Raw genomic sequence first — 19835 nt, 5'->3', positions numbered from 1 at the left:
AGAACCGTCCATGCAAAACGTAGCCGCCATATTGGATTTCAAAACTGCCTTGAAAACATATTTTACGAAGAGCTCACATGCTTATTTTAGTTCGTATGGGGCTTTCATATATCACAATATGTTGACGAAACTTCAGTCTTTTAAATGGTATGCTTAGAGTTGCAATTGTATTCATGTTTCACCAATTAAATATCGAGTGAATAAGACCCGTCTACCGTGATGAGGGTTGGCCTGTCGTGATGTTTCCCCCTATATACGCTACCTAATACTATTGTTCAAATGAGCGCTGAGAAGGCTGGGAAGGACGTTGGATCAATGCCCATTACGAAGGGACTGGAGGCAGACGACGCCACATTGGATTTAAAAACTGCCCTGAAAACATACCTATTTTACGAAGACCTCACATACTTCTTATAGGTAGTTCATATGACGCTTTCATATATGACATATGTTGATGAAACTTCAATCTTTTGAATGGTATGCTTAAAGATGTAATTGTATACTTGTTTCACCAATTAAATATTGAGTGAATAAGGCTGATCCACAAGAGAGAATGATGGATCCAAGGCGGTTGTTCCCCCTACAGGAAAAAATTTAAATACCTGAAGAATAAGAATGTAGAATTTAGGTAGGCCATAAGCTAACCAATGGGACCAAACATGAGATCATTCAGCATTAAAATTGAAATTGACACTACCTAAGAAGGTTTGAAAGGCATACCTAACAGGAGGAACACCTCGCAGGTGCACTTAGGTAGCTACAAACCAATTGTAGGGAGAGGGTAGAATATGAATGGAGGTAGGCTACCTAGCTTTCAGTAAAAGAAATGAGAGGTTGGTGGTAGAGGCCGAAGGAACGCTGCAAAGAACCTTAAGTACTAGCTAATGCCTAAAGTTCACCACGAAGGTGCACTGACGGCACTACGTACTCCCCTGCAGAGAGTAGGATAATGAGGCTGAGCAGAGAATAGGTTAGTTGACAGTCTAAAGCATATCGAAATGGTACTCGGTTAGGTATAAGGTAGAGGATAGGCTACGTCTTGTCAATAGGTACTATAAAATACCTAGGTAGTAGTATATTCTGAAAAATACATATTCAAATCAGTAATGATTATACTGCCATAAGGCCCTACTAGGTATTGAAATTTTGGAGATAACGCAGACTGGGCAAAGGTCAACCTATTTACCGGTATTCCACTGGGTCTACCCTCATCACCGGTACATTTAGATTCATTAAGGCCATACCTGTGTTCCCTTACCGGAGCCTGGCGGCCCCAATAAAACAGCATTTATGCCCGTTGAAGCAGGAGCGGCTGGCTCCGGTGCTGGCGCTGGTTCCGTCGGAGGCATGACGGTAGATGAACGAATACCTATACCCTAAAGAGTTCTATTTAAAATAGCAACGGCAACAGACACACCGTGATTGACTGATTGTGAAGCCATCACACGTCTTGAGTTACAACTTAAGTATGCATACAATTAGAAATATTATGTAATGCCCTTAGAGTTTAAAACATAACCTGCCGTTAGAAAACCGAATGAGTCGTCCTTTCGCCATACACGTCAAAGCATCCTTTATATTTAAACATATTACTGGAATAAGAAAATACTCTGTATCCGTTCAAAAAATGAAAAGCAATAGTGAAATCAGTGGAATTCATTTGCTAGACTCGTTTTCATGGGCATATCGCTCCCTTTCGTTTTTCGTCACACTATTGCTTGAGCGCCTTTGGCACAGTTTTGTAAACAAGCAGCACAACAGCTGATTCAGACAAAGATTTCCGTGGGATAGTTGGGGTCTGGTTGGGGTGCTTGTTATCTGAATGAAAAAACATTAGTCGGCACGCAAAATTAAGCATAAATATGTCCATAAATTATTTGTTTCTTGAGTAGATTCGGAAGTATATTGTAATAATAAAAATCACGCAAGAAGAATTAGTATTGTTCAATCAAGTCCCGCCTTCATGATGACTCATGTGTATTTCAGTTTGTGCTACATGGAACAATACTTTCTCATTTCCTCATTTTCGCAGACTGGCCCTGTTCCATCCTTATCGTTGCACCAACCTTACCATCTATAAATATTCTAAGAGAATAAATTTAATTCTATTTATGCATTACTGCATTTGATCACGGCGTCAGATTGCATCCCTCAAGAACAGTTTGATTGTTCAGACCGTTTCCAGCCACAGAACTAAGAAGATACTCATTCTTGCAGGAATTATATTATAGGGTATCTTCCAGTTTTTGTAATAAATCTACATCGACTAACGTGTAAAACAGACTTTTTTTACTGCTTTCCTATTAGGAATTATCTCGTTTTTATAATAAAATCCAACTTTTCTTCAAGTATTCTGGAAATTCAAAATCCTCACTTCTCTGAGAGAAATATAATGTTTTTTTCAGTTTTATAGTTATTCTTGCCTTGACTTTTAATGTTTTCACAGAAATCACCCATCCTCGTGTTTCTCCTTAACATAATGACTGAGGACCATTGTATTAAGCAACGGCTTTTCCATAATTTTAGACACTGTGAAGACAGGTCCTTTCTCAATTTTCTGGTTCCTAAGCGCTTACTCCACAAACACAGTTGCGGGCACACTACATTGTTTATGAGGGGCAAAGCTTTTTCCCTTAATTGTTTGCTCTACTCATTATTTAGTTCAACTTTACGTTATGATACTTCAAAATGTTTATTTCAGTTCAACTCTATTTTCCCTTTTTTTGCCACAAAATTAACCCCGAAACATTACAGATATTTCTAAATTAGACAATAGGGCCTACTATTTTACTTTTAACCCAACTCCCTTTCAATTCTTCTTCTTTATAACTGAAGAAGAGACGTGCTACTTAGCTTTGACATCCATCGCTTTCCAGGTTAAGAACATTCTTAATTTTGAGGGCTATCCTTATATATTCTCCCAGTTTTCTGGTAGGGGATAGCAGTCGACTCAACTGTCTTCTTCTTAATCCCTTTTCTTTCCATAAAGAATTGCAAGGACATGATCCAATTATAATTTGCGAATGCGAGAAATAAAGGTTGGAGAAGTAAAAGCCTTCATAGAATGGTTTCGTTGAACGTGCAGAAATTATTAAGAATATGTCGACGGAAAGAATTGATATGATGATACGGTAAAATCAGTTTTTATGATGCTCGAGACCTAAATCAATCAAGAGATGGAGTCGCTACAAAGGTAATAATAATTCACTTCAAGGGAGCTATTTGCGTCTACATTCTAACTTTATACATTATTCTAATTTCTGTAAATTCTCGGTATACATGCAAAAATAGAGGAAAGTTCAAGTGATAGTTATTTTTATTTCATAATATATAGTATAAATATAACATACATAAGGAACGGGTGAAAGATGTAATACACTCTGACTGACTCCACTCGTGTAGCTTAGGTTAATGGCCGCCTCCGTGTGTTGACATGAGTACCGAAGGTGGCGTTGAGTGTTTCTGTGTTTTCTAATTTTCTAAAGTTAAAATGGGCAAAGTCAAACAGAGGAGGCAACGCAATGCGCGATTTAATCCCTTAGGGTTATCCGAAGCTGTTGCAAGTGACAATGTGGTGGCGGTTGGTGCAAATGAGGAGGATTCTGGTGACATTACCCCTGGCGGCTTGAAGATCATCGGTGAGAGGGTGAGTCTGCCGCCAGTTTTCGTCTACCTAGCCTAGGTAGGCCTCGCCATTTCATTCAGCTGTTAATTGATAGAAAACGGGGCTTTGGAAGGAGACATGACCTTTGAAGTTAAATCTGTGTATAATTTTACTTTTGTACCGCAACTTGAAATTTGAGTTTTTATGATGGGCGCATACCTAGCCCTAGGTACCTAGCCTACCTAGGTAGGTTGGTAACTGTACCTAGGTAGGTACCTACCTAGTACAAGGTTGTAGTTCGACAGATCCAAACTGATAGATTGTTTACCTCCTTGAGAAAAACCCTATTGTCAGTTCTCTCTTAGGTATTTCTACAGAAGTAATCCGCTCTCAACCCTTAAGTCGTCCCCTTCTTGAGTCCTCAGCGATCTCCCATCGAGGCAGTACTAGGTATTTGGGACAGTACATAATGAAACGGACCGTAGGTATAAAGCCAAATCCCTAAACTCGATCCCCATTCTATTTGATTATTACTTTTGGGACTAGCCTATTTATTGATATATTTATTATGACTTAGGCTATAGGGCTACCCTTAAATTTTGCATACCTAGGTACATATTTTATTCGAACTGGATATTGGTACGGCAGCCGTACCCCGATCTCGGTAGATATTGGTACGGCAGTGAATTGCGCATGCGCTAACCCTTGTTTACCGCCTCACGCATATCCAAAGACTATATACTGAAGTATATACACAGTCTTTGGGCATATCAGTGACAGCAAGAAAAATGGTGACGGAACAGCATGAACCGCGGAATAATACATTAGTTTTCGCCGAAAAACAGATGTTTTCAGGCTTTAACGAGCTGAAGAAAGCCATAGACATCTATGAAGACTTAAACTTTCAAAAATTGGGTAATTCATGGTATATACGTAGGTCACGAACGATCGAATCGGCCCTGAAAAGAATTCCGAAGAGGAGATTCAAAGAGGATTATATATAAATATATACACTGCCATCGTACCTTTGGTGACTTTCTCGGCCCTTTATTCTGCCCGACATCGGCAGCTGCAAGGGCCGTTATATACTTTACAATATTCTTTTAATTCACTTCATTGGGTATATTGCAGCTGTCGGAGAAGACAATAGAATTTACCAGGTAGTGAAATGGCAAAGTTAAACCAAATTTTAGCATTATTCCATTAAAATCTGGATAGTGTTGTTTTTGTAGTACCAAAAAGCGGGACACAATTCACAAAAGCTAAACAAACAAAAACAAGGGGGAGGAACATTTTGCTAACTGAAAAAAGGGGGACAGATGTTCAAAAAGCGTGACTGTCCCACCTAGAAGCCGAGCTCTGGTTTACATAATACAGTATGATTAGCAAACTGGTAAACGGATACAGCTAACTGCCGTATCTACAGCAAGTCAAGACCGCAAATACGGCGCCAATGACAGAATCTGCCGTACCCTCACCGCACTATATTATTTGTACGGCAGGAAGTCTGAATTTGACGCATGCGCAATTCACTGCCGTACCAATATCTACCACGATCGGGATACGGCTGCCGTACCTATATCCTGTGCCTATTTTATTTGATTATCTTTTTCATTAAAAATAATAAAAATCGGTAATTACCATTAAGTATGTAGCCTATGTCTTTTGACGTTTTCTTATAATCTTGTTAATAGATTACTTTTTTTTATTATTTGAATTTTCCATCTGCCATACTAACTAGCCTATCCATTTCCTAAACAAATTTGTAATATTTTGCATTTCATTGCTCATCATTTTGGGTTTTCCCTTCATGTTCATTCATCAAGTTATGATGTACCTAAGTTTCATTTCCTATTTCATAGTATATTTTGTCTTCAAAACCACAATTTTCTGCCTTATTCTCTTTTAAGGCTGTAATATTCATTTTATGGTTTTATACTTTATAGGTACCTTTTAAGTTTTGCATATAGGTATTAGCATTTTATTTGAAAATATTTCTCATTTAAAATGAAAAAAATTCTGTCATTACCATTCATTATTTCTTATGACATTTTCTTCTGAAAAATATATGACATACAGATATGAAAACATATTAAAGTAAATAAAGATTTATTATAACTCGGTCTGGACCGTGTTATAACTCATAAATCTAATGCGTGTAACAATTTTTACTTTTTATAAGGTGGTTGCACATAAACTCATCATTGGGAGAGAAATAATTTATTTATAATAATTATCACAGGAATTGTAATAATATGATTCTACACCAAATGTACATAACGAAGAATCTTCATCGTCAGATGATTTTAGTTCAATAACAGATATCCTTTGCAGCATCGTCTGTTTGCAAGTTTTCGGAATGCTTACTTGCATTTGCCCATTTCACAGCGTGCTTTCTGTAAGAATGAATTAATTTCACTATGGACTAACTATTGCTCCGGTAACCTAAAGCAAGAAGTCATTCTTTTTGGCGCTAGAGTTCTCAGCTAGACCAGATGGTGGGGCTTATCCAAAGGGTACCTTAAGAGATAAATCCTTTAAACTTCATGATTTAATAGGCTTGGCCCACCTGCATATTGCCTGTCGAAGGTAACAGGAAGAGTGGCAGGGTCTTTCGAAACATCTGTCACGTTTATAAATGCTAGTTCTCATTTTATTTACAAACAAAATTATAGTCACAATATGTGAACGCCTAAGTTCAGCAAAACATGCTAAAAACTTTAACTACCCATTTATTGATTCATGTGTTATAAAGTAAAGTATTCAAAACTGGATATTTGTAGATGTGGCAACAGGATTCTTACCCAAAGAAGAAAACTCTCTCAGTTTAGATCTGTTGAACTATAGCTACTACCAGGTAGCTACTAGGCTACGTACGTAGTAGACAGCTACTACCCTAGACTTGATTCGAAAATCTAGCGCATAGGCACTGCCTAGCTGTACACTGTTGCTGAGATGTACCATATTTTCTTTTAACATCCATTCCCAATTTCCCATCCCTTCCTTAGTAGGTGGGCCTTAGGTACCGAGCCTACCTACTAAAAATTTTCTGTTAGGTACTACCTTGGTAATACTAAAATTAGTACTCCTAAGGGGGGGTTTTTAATGGGGAGGGAAAAGTCCCAGGTACTGTGGTCCATCATAACCTTACTTTCCTTAAACAAACGTAACCTACCTTACCTTATAGGTAGTGTTGGGTTAGGTTTCTCACCCATCTGAACCCTGCAACCAACCTAAGCCAACTGAGAACACCATACCTATAAGCCATATAAAGGAAAATGCAGAGGTATCCTAAAGTTAACTTTCCAAATTTAACCTTACCTTCCCTAATATAGGGCTAGGCTATCTAAAGGCCCCATACACTGAATGATTGTCTATATCATTTGTAAATGCATTGTGTATGGGCTTGTCTGAATGCAGAAGTGGGCATAGTTTCCTGGTGGGAGTGATCTCAGCGGGAATCTGTCATGACCAGGTTGCTATATTGTAATTTGTCTGTGATACACAGGTCGTGCAATGTATGTTTTTGTCTGCCGATGTCTTCAGTCAAGATCTTTAGTTTTCATGTATGACACTTACCTGGCAGGTATATATATAGCTATATTCTCTGTTCGCACTGGCAGAATTTTCAAAACTCGCGGCAACCGCTAGATCACTGGTAGTTCAGGTGATCGCCACCCCGTTCCCGTGGCGCTGGTGCTCGGAATCATTCCCATTTTCGTCAGATTTTTTCTGCCAGCCGAACCGGCAACATCGTTGTGGGTTCCCTGCTAGAATTTCGAACTCGTTAGCTGACTTTCGTTGTATTTTGATGGATTTATTGGGTATCGTATTGGAAAGTTGGATTGGCAATCGCGTTTGGAATTTCTTATAATGTCTGATTCTGGTTTAGTATTTAGAGTGTGTGTGAAAGAAGGGTGCAAGGTGAGACTGCCGAAAGCCTCGGTAGACCCTCACACAGTATGTAAGAAGTGTAGAGAGGGTGTGTGTACTGGGATAATAGATGTAATGGAGTGTGAAAGTTTAAATGAGAAGGAATGGAAGACTTTCACTAAATATGTTGAGAGACTAGAAAAGGATAGAGTAAGGAGATCGGTGTCTCGGAGTGAGAGGTCAGGCTCTTCTAGTAAGGCCTTGAATGCTTCTGTTATTTCTCCTCCTCCTTCCCAAGTAGAAGTTGTAGATCCTTCTCCTCAGGTTTCTCCTGCGCCTGCTGCTGTTTCTGAGGATCCTAATTATGTGAAAGTGTTTGCCGCCCTTGCGTCAATGGGCGATAAGATTCAGCGTCTTACAGACAAAGTGGGTGCTTTTGAGAGTGTCAGTGTAGTGGAGGGGGCGGCTGATCATCTCTCTCGTGCTCCTAGACCTAGGCCTCTGCCAAGCTCCCAGACCCAAGGGAGAAGGCATGTCGACAGTCGAAGGGAGGCGAGAGGGGTTCCCTTACGATCAGTCGTCCCTTCAGGCAGTCCTGTTGCGTCCCAGGCTGCAGCAGTGCGCCATAGAAAAGGTGACACTGGGAAGTGTTTTTCTTCTACCGATAGTTCTGCGTCAGGCAGGTATCGACGCTATGCAGAAGAATCGCGTCCGGTGAAGAGGACGCATAGACTTACATCATCTCAGGATGAACTTGACGCTCAAGAGCGGTGGAGTAGCCCCGAGATTTTCTCATCTAGTGACGATGAGGACGTGATTCCGGTTAAAAGGAGGAGAACTTTTCGTTCAAGGCAGGACGCAAGACTCCATTTAGACGGCGGTTCGCCTGATAGGAGCCCTCCTTCTGCATCCTGGGCAGTTTCTCCTGTATCTTCTCCTTCTCGTAGACCTCAGGTTCGAGTTTCTCGTCGTAGCAATACTTCTCGTCTTCGTTCCCCGCATGCTCAGGCATCCCGTCAGGAAACAGAGACTAAGGACTTTCTTAAAGAGATGCAAGGAAGGTTAGTCGATCTAGTTAAATCGTGGGAAGCAACGGAACATCCTCCTACGAGACGTAAGGACGTTTCTCTCCCCGTCAAGTCCTCCAAAAGGACGCATGATTGTTTGCCTCCTCCTCATCGCACTTCGGATTCTCGTGTAGGACGCAAGTTACCGGCTAAGTCGGACGGACTCTCAGGCGGACAGGACGCAATTATGGAGCGGATTCACGTTTGGTGGACGTATCTCAGAAGGACGCAGACGCAGGCGGCAGGAGGTTTAACCCTTCTTCCCGTGAGGTTAGAGAAGATGTTCAGCAGCAAGACCTTGGATTACAAGATGTTTCTTCTTGGCAGAAGAGGAGATGGAAGACTTAGCGTCTGAAGAAGAAAAGAATGGTGAAGCACCTTCTTCAGACTACAAGAAGTTAACTGATTGCCTTCTGTCAATTTTTGAAGGGGAATTTCAGCCTTCAGCTCCGATGTCACCCTTTCTCAATTCTCCAAGAATAAAACACCAAAGAAGTCATCGTTTTTTGAAGATGAAGCTTTCAATACAGCAAAGAAGGCTCTTCAAAGGATCGATACGTGGTTGAAAGAAAAGAGGGAAGCGGGCAAGACTTCTTTCTCCTTCCCTCCAGCCAAATTAGCATCGAAGTCCGGAATCTGGTATGCGACGGGGGAAAGTCTGGGCCTGGGAGTTCCTGCCTCCTCCCAGGGGGATTTTTCCAACATTGTTGACAGTTCCCGCAGACATGCTTTGAATTCGGCTAAAGTTTGGTGGACGTCATCAGAGTTAGATCATCTCTTGAAAGGTATTTTCCGGACATTCGAGGTTTTTAATTTTCTTGATTGGTCCTTGGGGGCTCTGGGACGAACCTTGGAAGATAAGGAATCAACTTCTTCGCAACTTCCAAGCAGTATTATGTCCTGCATGGACAAAGCCCTAAGGGATGGGGCGAATGAGTTAGCATCGCTTTTCACCGCAGGAGTTTTAAAGAAGAGGACACTCCTGTGCTCTTTTGCTGCAAAGGGCGTTTCTAACGCTCAGAAATCCGAATTGGTTTTTTCCCCACTCTCGGATCAGTTATTTCCTTCGGATCTTATCAAGGATATTTCGCTTTCCCTGACTCAGAAAGCGACGCAGGATCTTTTAACGTCTTCGGTAAGGAAATTTTTACCCACCAAAGTGGTTAAGAAGACACCTAAGGAGTCAAGACAGTCCTTTTCTCGTCCTTCCTTCAGAGGAAGAAGAGCTCCTCCCAAGAGGGGTTCGAAACCCAGTAATAAACAATGAAGAACAAGTCCTTCAGACATCAGTTGGGGCCAGACTCCAGAAGTTTTGGGAGATTTGGCAAGAAAAGGGAGCAGATCCTTGGGTCGTCACGGTAGCCAAGGAAGGTTACAAGATCCCTTTTCTGAAGAAACCACCTCTTTCGACATCGCCAAGAAAGCTTGGAGCTCACTACAGCGATCCAGGGAAACAAGAAGCACTGCAAGAGCAAGTACTTTCTATGCTCAGGAAAGGAGCAATAGAACCTGTTCTGGATCACTTATCCCCGGGATTTTACAACCGGCTTTTCTTAGTAGCGAAATCCTCGGGGGGATGGAGACCAGTACTGGACGGAAGTCAACTCAACTTATTTGTGGAGAAGACAAAATTTACTATGGAGACGACCGATTCAGTACTGGCAGCGGTGCGTCCAGGGGACTGGATGGTTACCCTGGACCTTCAAGACGCATATTTTCATATCCCAATTCATGCAGGATCCAGGAAGTACTTAAGATTTGTGATCCAGAACAGGGTCTTTCAGTTCAAAGCCCTCTGCTTCGGACTGTGCACAGCCCCACAAGTTTTTACAAGAGTGATGTCAAGCGTGGCGAAGTGGCTACATATTCTAGGGATAAGAGTGTCTCTATACCTAGACGATTGGCTCATAAGAGCCCAATCAAGAAGACAATGTCTGGAGGACTTAGAAATGACGTTGGCATTAACGAACGAATTAGGGCTGATGGTGAACTTAGAAAAGTCGAATCTGATCCCCAATCAGGAGCTAGTTTATTTGGGGATTCTGATTTCCTCAGCGACTTTTCGGGCTTTTCCATCTCCCGACAGGCAAGCTCAATGCATCCGGAAAGTACAAGCCTTTCTAGAGAAAGAACAATGTTCTGCACGAGAGTGGATGAGCTTACTGGGGACTCTCTCGTCACTGGAACGGTTCGTTTCTCTAGGAAGGCTTCACATGAGACCCTTGCAAATATTTTTGAACCAAGTCTGGCCAAGAAAATCACAACCGGATTCCTTCTTGTTTCGAATTCCTCGCAAGATCAAAGAGGAATTACTTTGGTGGCTAACTCCGGGGAAGTTAGCGGAGGGAGCGTCGCTCCAGCAGAAGAACCCAGACCTTGTATTGTTTTCAGACGCGTCGGAACGCAGGCTGGGGAGCGACTCTCGGCCCTCAAGAAGTGTCAGGTCGCTGGAGCAAGGAGGAAGCGTCTTGGCATATAAACAGGAAGGAACTGATGGCGATTTTCTTGGCTTTGAAAGAGTTCAACGCGGTGATCCGCAACAAGGCGGTGCAGGTCAACGCGGACAATACCACAGCTCTGGCGTACATCCGCAAGCAAGGAGGGAACGCATTCAGTCTCTCTTTGCAAGTTGGCGGAGGAGGTCCTTCTATGGGCAGAGAAGGAAAACGTAACCCTTCTCACCAGGTTCATTCAAGGGGAGAAGAATGTGAGAGCGGACCTGTTGAGCAGGGAAGGTCAACTTCTGTCTACAGAATGGACTCTTCATCTAGAAGTATGCCAGAGTCTGTGGAAATTATGGGGTCGTCCAGTGGTGGACTTGTTTGCGACCGCAATGACAAAGAGATTGACGACTTATTGCTCTCCAGTCCCAGACCGTCAAGCAGTCGCAGTAGACGCCTTTCTTCTAGATTGGACGGGGCTAGACGTGTACGCCTTTCCCCCGTTCAAGATATTAGGAAAGGTTTTGAAGAAATTCAGGGAGAGTCAAGGGACGAGAATGACTTTCATAGCTCCCTACTGGCCGGCCCGAGATTGGTTCACAGAGGTACTGGAATGGACAGTAGATGTACCAAGAACACTTCCAGCAAGAGTAGATCTACTCAAACAGCCTCACTTCAACAGGTACCACAAGAACACCCTCGCTCTGGGTCTGACTGCTTTCAGACTATCGAAAGACTTGTCAGAGCGAGGGGGTTTTCTAGAGAGGCGGCCAGAGCTGTGGCCGGAGCAAGAAGAGCCTCGACTATTAAGGTGTACCAGGCGAAGTGGGAAATCTTTCGTAAGTGGTGCAAGAGTCGGAAGATTTCTTCATCCAGTACCTCTGTGACCCAAATTGCCGACTTCCTTTTATATTTAAAGAAGGAAGTAGGGTTGTCAACTCAGACAATTAAAGGATATCGTAGTATGTTGGCCTCAGTATTTAGACACAGAGGTTTAGATATTACCAATAATCTCGATCTGAGAGACCTATAAGGTCCTTTTGGAACAAGGAAGGAACACCGATACAGAACACCTTCCTGGAATCTCGATGTAGTCCTGAAATTCTTAGGAACTAATAAGTTCGAACCGATGGATCAAGCTTCGTTTAGAGATATCTCGAAAAAGACCATCTTTTTGGTGGCCTTGGCCACAGCTAAAAGGGTTAGTGAGCTGCAAGCAATTAGCAAACATGTTGGCTGGAAGCATGACAAGGCAGTTTGCTCTTTTCAGGAGGTTTTCTTGGCCAAGAACGAGAATCTAGCTCATCCCTGGCCAAGGTCTTGTGAGATTATGGGTCTTTCAGATTTGGTAGGACAGGAACAAGAGAGAGTTCTCTGTCCAGTAAGGGCTTTGTGCTATTATATAGAGAAAACCAATAATATTAGAGGAACTTCAGAATCACTGTGGTGCTCTGTGAAGGACCCTAGCAGAGCAATGACCAAAAATGCTATTGCCTTTTTCCTCAGGGAACTGATTAAAGAATCACATATGTTATGCCAAGAAGAAAATTTCGGCATCCTTAAGGTTAAGGCGCACGAAGTGAGAGCAGTAGCTACTTCCTTGGCATTTAAAAGGAATATGGCCCTCAAAGATATCATTGAAACGACGTTTTGGAGGACTAATTCAGTGTTTGCGTCTCATTACCTTAGAAACGTCAAAACAACCTTTGACAACTGTCAAACTTTGGGCCCTTATGTATCCTCAGGAGCAGTATTGGGCAAGGGAGTTTCCACCCCATAGCTTACTAACATGCTAGGTATTTTAATTAAGTGGTGTTGTTTTTATGGTTGTCTGAGAGGGTTATTTCCTCTTCAGTCTATGAAGTGTAGTGTGTTATGTTAGCTTTGTGTGTGGTTCAGGTGGTCTAACTTATCCTAGCATGAATGCCCGTGGTAAGAGAGGGCTAGGGTTTCCTGTCAACGAATTGGTCCCGTCCAGTTGTCAGACCCTTGTTTTGAGCTTCATCAACTATTAGGTCATATCCTAGTTGGGAGCTACTAAGGTTTAGCAGGCTAAGAGGCAGGATTTATGAAGTCAGCTACCTTAGCAGGTAAGGAATCTAAGAGTATTTGGAATTTATTTTAAATTTTAAAACTCTTACAATGTTGCTGTCTTTGACCCACCTCCAAATGTGTCAATCAGCTATATATATACCTGCCAGGTAAGTGTCATACATGAAAATGATGTTATTATGATATAACAAAGTTTCATGTATACTTACCTGGCAGCTATATATAATTAAATTCCCACCCACCTCCCCTTAGGAGACAGGGTTCAGAGAAAAATCTGACGAAAATGGGAATGATTCCGAGCACCAGCGCCACGGGAACGGGGTGGCGATCACCTGAACTACCAGTGATCTAGCGGTTGCCGCGAGTTTTGAAAATTCTGCCAGTGCGAACAGAGAATATAGCTATATATATACCTGCCAGGTAAGTATACATGAAACTTTGTTATATCATAATAACATCATATCTCAACAAGCTTTGGCATATAAAGATGTACTATTATGTAGAGCTAGACTACCACAGAATGAATTCTGCATTTGCAGGTAGGGAATTCTGGGTAAAATTCATAAGAGTTGTATAAAGAACTGCCATGTCTTTTCTTTCTTTTATGTTTTTCTAGCCACAACATAGGCAGCAGCATCAGCTCCTAACGTTATCGCGCGCGTCTCTTCTAGAGATTATACCATGTCTTCCCGGGACAATATCTTTGTTCAGAATGAATAGTGTGTGTCGATAACAACAATCGTTCAGTGTAAGGGGCCCTCTAGTGTCTAATCCTTACCCCCCCTCCCTAGACCCCCTGGCTAACCTGACTAAAGCATCTTAGGTCAAAGATTAAGGTAAGAATAACCCTAAGTTAGGTCAGAACAAGGGGGTTAAGGTTAGGGTGCATCCTTGTATTTTGATCTGTAACTTATAATGCTTCAAGCTAGGTAAGAATACAACTGCATTGTTTTTATCTTGTTGCACTGGTCACTAAACCGTTACAGTTTGAAATGGCCTTATGCACTTGTAGGTAGGCTTGAGTCCAAAGTTGAAGAATTTTTTTTAAGTGTGCTTACGCACAGTTAGAAAAACACAACTTCTTGCAAGTATTCTACTGTACACATCCAGCCATCTACTCGGTTGGCTTTTAACAGTGTACTGTTCAATGAAATTGGTATTTTTATTTAAACAGATAGACAGTAAACACGTCCTATCTTAGAGGCGGTAGAGATATAACTGGTGGGTCACAAGACGCCGAGGGCATTCTGGGTAATACATGGCCCGTGACCTGGTAGATGCCAATAGTCCCTGGATCACACAAGTTTAATTTTAATTCTACCGGTTTCCAGCTTGGCGCTAGTAAATCCTAATGTTAAGACCGAAGGTTTGATAGTTATGAAAAATACAAATTAGTTACTATTTTCTTATTTTTCAGAGAGTACTGATTTTGTTTAAGCTGATTCATTTGTTATATATTTTCAGAACCTATCTTAAATATAAGAACATGCCATATGAGAGGTGTTTGAGTAGATTTTTGTAATTCCCTTCCATTTACTTATTGTACTGCTTTGTAAATTGAAAATGTAAAAATAACAGACCAGGTGTGAAGAAAAACAGAAAAATGTGTGGGGTTTTGCCTAACCTTAAGGAAGGAACACCCATGGCTCTTGGAATAGGATATTACGAGATTCACAGAAAACATATATGTGGAGCCTTTTACTTTACCCCCCATTCCCACTTCCATTCTTCAAGTTTCTGCCTTACCTCTCTAGCTATTACTGTGTAGATATTGAGTTTTCTCGCCGTTAACCATTACAAGATCATTGTTTAATCTAGTACTTACTGTACTTCCTCTCATTTCTTTTCTGGACCTGTATGTTGTCCCTTTTCCACTGTAGTAAATGCTTGAATAGCAGATAGTGCCCTAGTGCTTTCTAGCCTAAATTTCATGATTCATTCATGTCATTTTTATTTGTATGTCAGGGATTGTAATGGTTACAGTGCGCGTTGCTTGTACATACAGTTTTAAACAGTGTTCATTTTGTGTAGTACACATGAAATCCAATATGGTATTTGATACTGTATGTATATCTTGAAATTTTATATCACTGATAGTTTTATAGATAGGTATTAGTATATGTTATGCTTCACAGTGCATATTTAGATATTTATTTCCCTTGTAAAAGCTCAGTTTTATAAATTCAACTTCCCTGCCAGATATATGCTTACTTAGCTATAGACTCCGTCGTCCCCGACAGAAATTCAAATTTCGCGGCACACGCTACAGGTAGGTCAGGTGATCTACCGCCCTGCCCTGGGTGGCAGGACTAGGAACCATTCCCGTTTTCTAATCAGATTTCCTCTGTCACCCGGACCATCAACATTGTTGTTGGTTCCTCTTGACTGGATTTTCTTTTTTCATCGACAATTGATCTTCTTGACCGACTTTTGGTGACGTATCTGGATTGTTGGATTGGCATACGCTTTTGTGGACTTGCTTTGGAATTTTCTTAGAATGTCTGACGCCGGAATGGTGACATGATATTGTGTGAATGTAGGCTGTAAGGTGAGGTTGTCGAAAGCTTCGGTTGATCCTCACACCGTTTGTAAAGGTTGCAGAGAGTATGAATGTTCTTTTACTAACACATGTAAGGAATGCGAGAATTTGAGTGAGAAAGAGTGGAAGAATCTAACTACTTTTTTGAAAAAGTTAGAAAGAGAGAGAATGAGGAAAGCTTCCTCTAGAAGTATGAGTGGTTCTAGATCTAATGAGCTAGTTCCTAGTTTGGGAACTTCTTCCCCTCTTGTAAGAATTGCCACTTCTCCTTCCTTTTCAGCCTCTTCGCCCATTGCAGATCCTGCAGATTCGGCAAAGGAACTTGCGGATCTAAAAGCCGCTTTCAAAATCATGGAAAACAAAGTGGCTGCTTTGCAAGGTAAGGCTAGTGATTATACAGTGGACAGTGATATGAGTGTCCCCAGTGTAGTGGAGGGGCGTCTGGTCGGCTCCACAACGCTCTCAGGTCTAGACCTCTTCCAAGCTCCCAAGCCCAGAGGAGAAGGAATGTCAAAAACCATAAGGAGGTTGTGGAGATTCCCCACCGATCAAGTGTCCCTTCGGCAGGCTCTGTGACACCCCAGACTGCCAGGGATCGCTATTGTAAAAGCTTCCTGCGTAAGTGTTTTTCATCTTATGAATCTTCGTCTCCTAGACGCGGTTGGAGGGATTCTGATCGCTCGCAACCATTGAAGAGGAGTTGGAAAGCACCGGCTCTGGACTCGAGCCCGGAACGCTTCCAGAGGAGTCTCCTTCGGATGTTAAGAGGGCAAAGAGAGCCCTATTGTCACCCATAGTTGGCGTGGAACCTCTAGACACCTCAGGAGGCAGGAGTCAAGAGTCGGAAGCCAACCAAGAGGCAAGGTTCGACGAGACTAGCATCCGAGAGAGTTTTTGGTGATTCTTCCCCAGACAGAAGCACCTCCCCTTCGGATCGAAGGAGGTCTTGGAAAGACTCATCCTCCAAACGGGATCGTTCTCCCTCTTCCGATCGTGTATTAGAAGAGGTGTCAGAAGACGAGTCCCCTACAAATGAGGGACTGTCTAACTACAAAACGTTAGCCTCCTTATTGCTTCAAGAGTATGGAGACTCTCTTAGCCCGGCTGCTCCTCCTTCTCCTCGTTCGCTCCTCTCGAGTTCTTCGACCGTAAAGTCCTCTGCTTTTCTTAAAATGAAACCAGCGATTTCTATGAAGAAAGCCCTCCAGTCTCTAGATTCATGGATGGGCAAGAAGAAAGAGTTGGGCAAAACGGTGTTCTGCATGCCTCCTTCCAAACTCCTTGGAAGGAGAGGCATTTGGTACGGGACAGGAGAAGCCATGGGGCTTTCTCTCCCTGCATCAGCAGACGCAGACTTCTCAAATCTGGTTGATGCTTCCAGACGACACTCATTAGGATCGGCCAGATCGACATGGAGCGTTTCGGAGTGGAACCACCTTCTTAAGGGACTCTTCATCGTTTTAGAGGTGTTCAATTTCCTAGACTGGTCTCTCGGAGTACTTGCTAAGAAGTCTCAGGACACGGAATTTCTTAACCCAGAAGTTCTACATAGCGTCCTGGCATGTATGGATAAGGCAGTCCAAGACGGCTCGGGGGAGGTTTCCTCCCTTTTTGGAGCAGGCTTGCTAAAAAAGAGATCGGTGTATGCTTCTCTCTTGTCTAAAACTGTTTCTCCGAGTCAGAGAACCGCTTTACTGTTTGCCCCTTTGTCCGATCATCTGTTCCCTTCTCAGCTGGTGAAAGATATTTCACGCTCACTAACTGAGAAGGCGACACAAGACCTCCTTGTGCAGACATCGAAGAAGAATCGTCCTATAGTGTCAACTCTTAAGAAGGACCCTCTTCCTCCTCAGCAGCCCTTTCGTGGAGGTGCAGCGGCTCGTCCCCCCTCCAGAAAGAAGAGCTCAGATAAAAGAGGAAGGTCTTCCTTCCGGCCCTTCAAGAAGGGAAAATGACTCTCAAATCCTCCGAACACCAGTAGGCGCCAGACTCCTGAACTACGCAGGAGCCTGGGCGCTGAGAGGAGCCGACTCCTGGTCGGTGTCGGTTCTAAGGAAGGGATACATCATCCCCTTCAAAGACAGTCCTCCCCTAACCTCTACTCCTCGGGAACTGTCCGCAAGATACAGAGATCCTATAATGAGAGATACGCTCCTTCGAATGGTGGAGCAAATGTGGGAAAAGGAGGCCATCGAACTGGTGCAGGATCCACACTCCCCCGGATTTTACAATCGCCTTTTCCTAGTGACAAAGGCTTCGGGGGGGTGGAGACCGGTGCTGGACGTAAGCGCATTGAACCGATTTGTAGAAAAGAAGAAGTTCCGAATGGAAACGTCCTCCTCGGTGATGTCAGCCCTACTTCCAGGAGATTGGATGGTCTCTCTGGACTTACAAGACGCGTATTTCCATGTCCCCATTCACCACTCGTCGAAAAAATATCTTCGGTTCATGATAGGGGGCAAGATTTTTCAATTCAGGGCTCTTGTGTTTCAGCCTGTCTACAGCTCCTCAGGTCTTCACCAACCTGATGGCGAATGTAGCGAAATGGCTTCATCTAGAGGGAATCAACATCTCCCTCTACTTAGACGACTGGTTAACCCTCTTACGCCGATTGGACGTATTAAACGTCGAGTCAAAATGTCTCCCGTATGCCGATTGGACGTATCATACGTCGGCTCAAAAAAGTTTTTTTAAAAATTCGCGGAAAAATACTTATAGGCCTACCAGCCGAAAACTTTTGTATCACGTGCCTTGGGGGATGCTGGGAGTTCACGGATCAAGGCGTTGTTTTGTTTACAATCGCTACGCAGGCGCGCAAGCGCGAATTTCTTTCTTATCGCACTAAAAAGTATCAGTGACACATCTCGGAAATTATTTCGTCACTTTGACATAATTATTGCACCATTTTAAATTATCCTTTACATGAAGTATTATATATGAAAATGTGCGCAATTTCATGCACAATACAACTAAAAAATACTCATGATTGTAGCTTTTAACAATTTTGAAATATTTTCATATAAATAACGATAAGTGCAAAAATTTCAACCTTCGGTCAACTTTGACTCTACAGAAATGGTCGAGAAACGCAATTGTAAGCTAAAATTCTTATATTATAGTAATATTCAATCATTTGCCTTCATTTTGCAACAAATTGGACGTCTCTAGCACAATATTTCGATTTATGGTGAATTTATGAAAAAACTTTTTCCTTACGTTCGTGCGATAACTTCCGATAAATTTTTTCGTGCGATTGTCCTAATGTTTGCACCCTTTTAAATTTGCCGTTACATAAAGTTTTATATATGGAATTGTGCGCAATTTCATGCACAATACAACAAAAAACAACCCATGGTTGTAGCTTTTATCAGTATTGGAATATTTTCATATAAATAACGTTAAGTGCAAAAATTTCAACTTTCGGTCAACTTTGACTCTACCAAAATGGTCGAAAAACGCTATTGTAAGCTAAAACTCTTATATTTTAGTAATATTCAATCATTTACCTTCATTTTGCAACGACTTGGAAGTCTCTAGCACAATATTTCGATTTATGGTGAATTTATGAAAAAAAAAAATTACGTTCGCGCGGTAACTCTTCCGAAAAAATCAGAATTTTTTTGTGCGATTGTCGAAATGTTTGCACCATTTAAAATTAGCTGTTACTTAAAGTTTTATATATGAAAATGTGCGCAATTTCATGTAGAATACAACTAAAAATGATTGAAGGTTGTAGCTTTTCTCTTTTTTCGAAATATTTGCATATAAATCACGATAAATAGAAAAAAAACCACGTTCGGTCAAATTTGACTCTACCGAAATAGTTGAAAAACGCAATTGTAAGCTAAAACTCTTACGGCCTAGTAATATTCCGTCATTTTTCTTCATTTTGAAACAAATTTGAAGTCTCTAAAACAATATTGTGATTTATGGTGAATTTCTGAAAAATATATTTACCTTCACTCCGCGCGCCGATTCGCGGCCGCAAGTCTCCGAAATACGTACATGGCATTATCCTAATATTTGCTCCTTTTCATATTAGCCTTTTTATAGAGTTTCATATATCAAAATGTGCGCAAATTCATGAAGAATACAATAAAAAATAATTGAAGGTTGTAGCTTTTTCCATCTTCGAAATATGTGCATATGAAAAAATATATATATTAAAATTTCGACATTCGGTCAAATTTAACTCGTCCGAAATGGTCGAAATCTGCAATTCTAATCTAAAACTCTTACAGTATCGTAATATTCAATCA

At 41.8% G+C, this 19835-nt stretch overlaps 2 protein-coding genes across 5 annotated transcripts in view; one reads left to right on the top strand and one right to left on the bottom strand.

Moving 5' to 3' along the window:
* LOC135222049 (adenylate kinase-like) overlaps positions 1-1466 on the bottom strand; it is a 28043-nt gene extending 26577 nt beyond the window's left edge. For 2 of the 4 annotated variants that reach the window (XM_064260217.1, XM_064260209.1), the window contains exon 1: positions 1245-1464. In XM_064260217.1, the coding sequence (XP_064116287.1) occupies positions 1245-1349 (105 nt within the window). In that variant the 5' untranslated portion in view covers positions 1350-1464. Of the gene's footprint in view, positions 1-1244 lie in introns of all 4 variants that reach the window. The other 2 variants (XM_064260200.1, XM_064260194.1) reach the window with 2 other exon arrangements.
* Positions 1467-3290: 1824 nt separating this feature from the next.
* Positions 3291-19835, top strand: part of LOC135222035 (HEAT repeat-containing protein 3-like) — a gene marked incomplete in the record, with an annotated part of 33280 nt that continues 16735 nt past the window's right edge. The window contains 1 exon segment of the mRNA XM_064260169.1: positions 3291-3646. Coding sequence (XP_064116239.1) covers positions 3491-3646 — 156 coding nt within the window.

The sequence above is a fragment of the Macrobrachium nipponense genome, chromosome 20 (assembly GCF_015104395.2).
Source record: "Macrobrachium nipponense isolate FS-2020 chromosome 20, ASM1510439v2, whole genome shotgun sequence".
Taxonomy (NCBI): domain Eukaryota; kingdom Metazoa; phylum Arthropoda; class Malacostraca; order Decapoda; family Palaemonidae; genus Macrobrachium; species Macrobrachium nipponense.
Note: the sequence above shows the minus strand (reverse complement) of the source record. Positions and strands in the feature narration are given on the sequence as shown.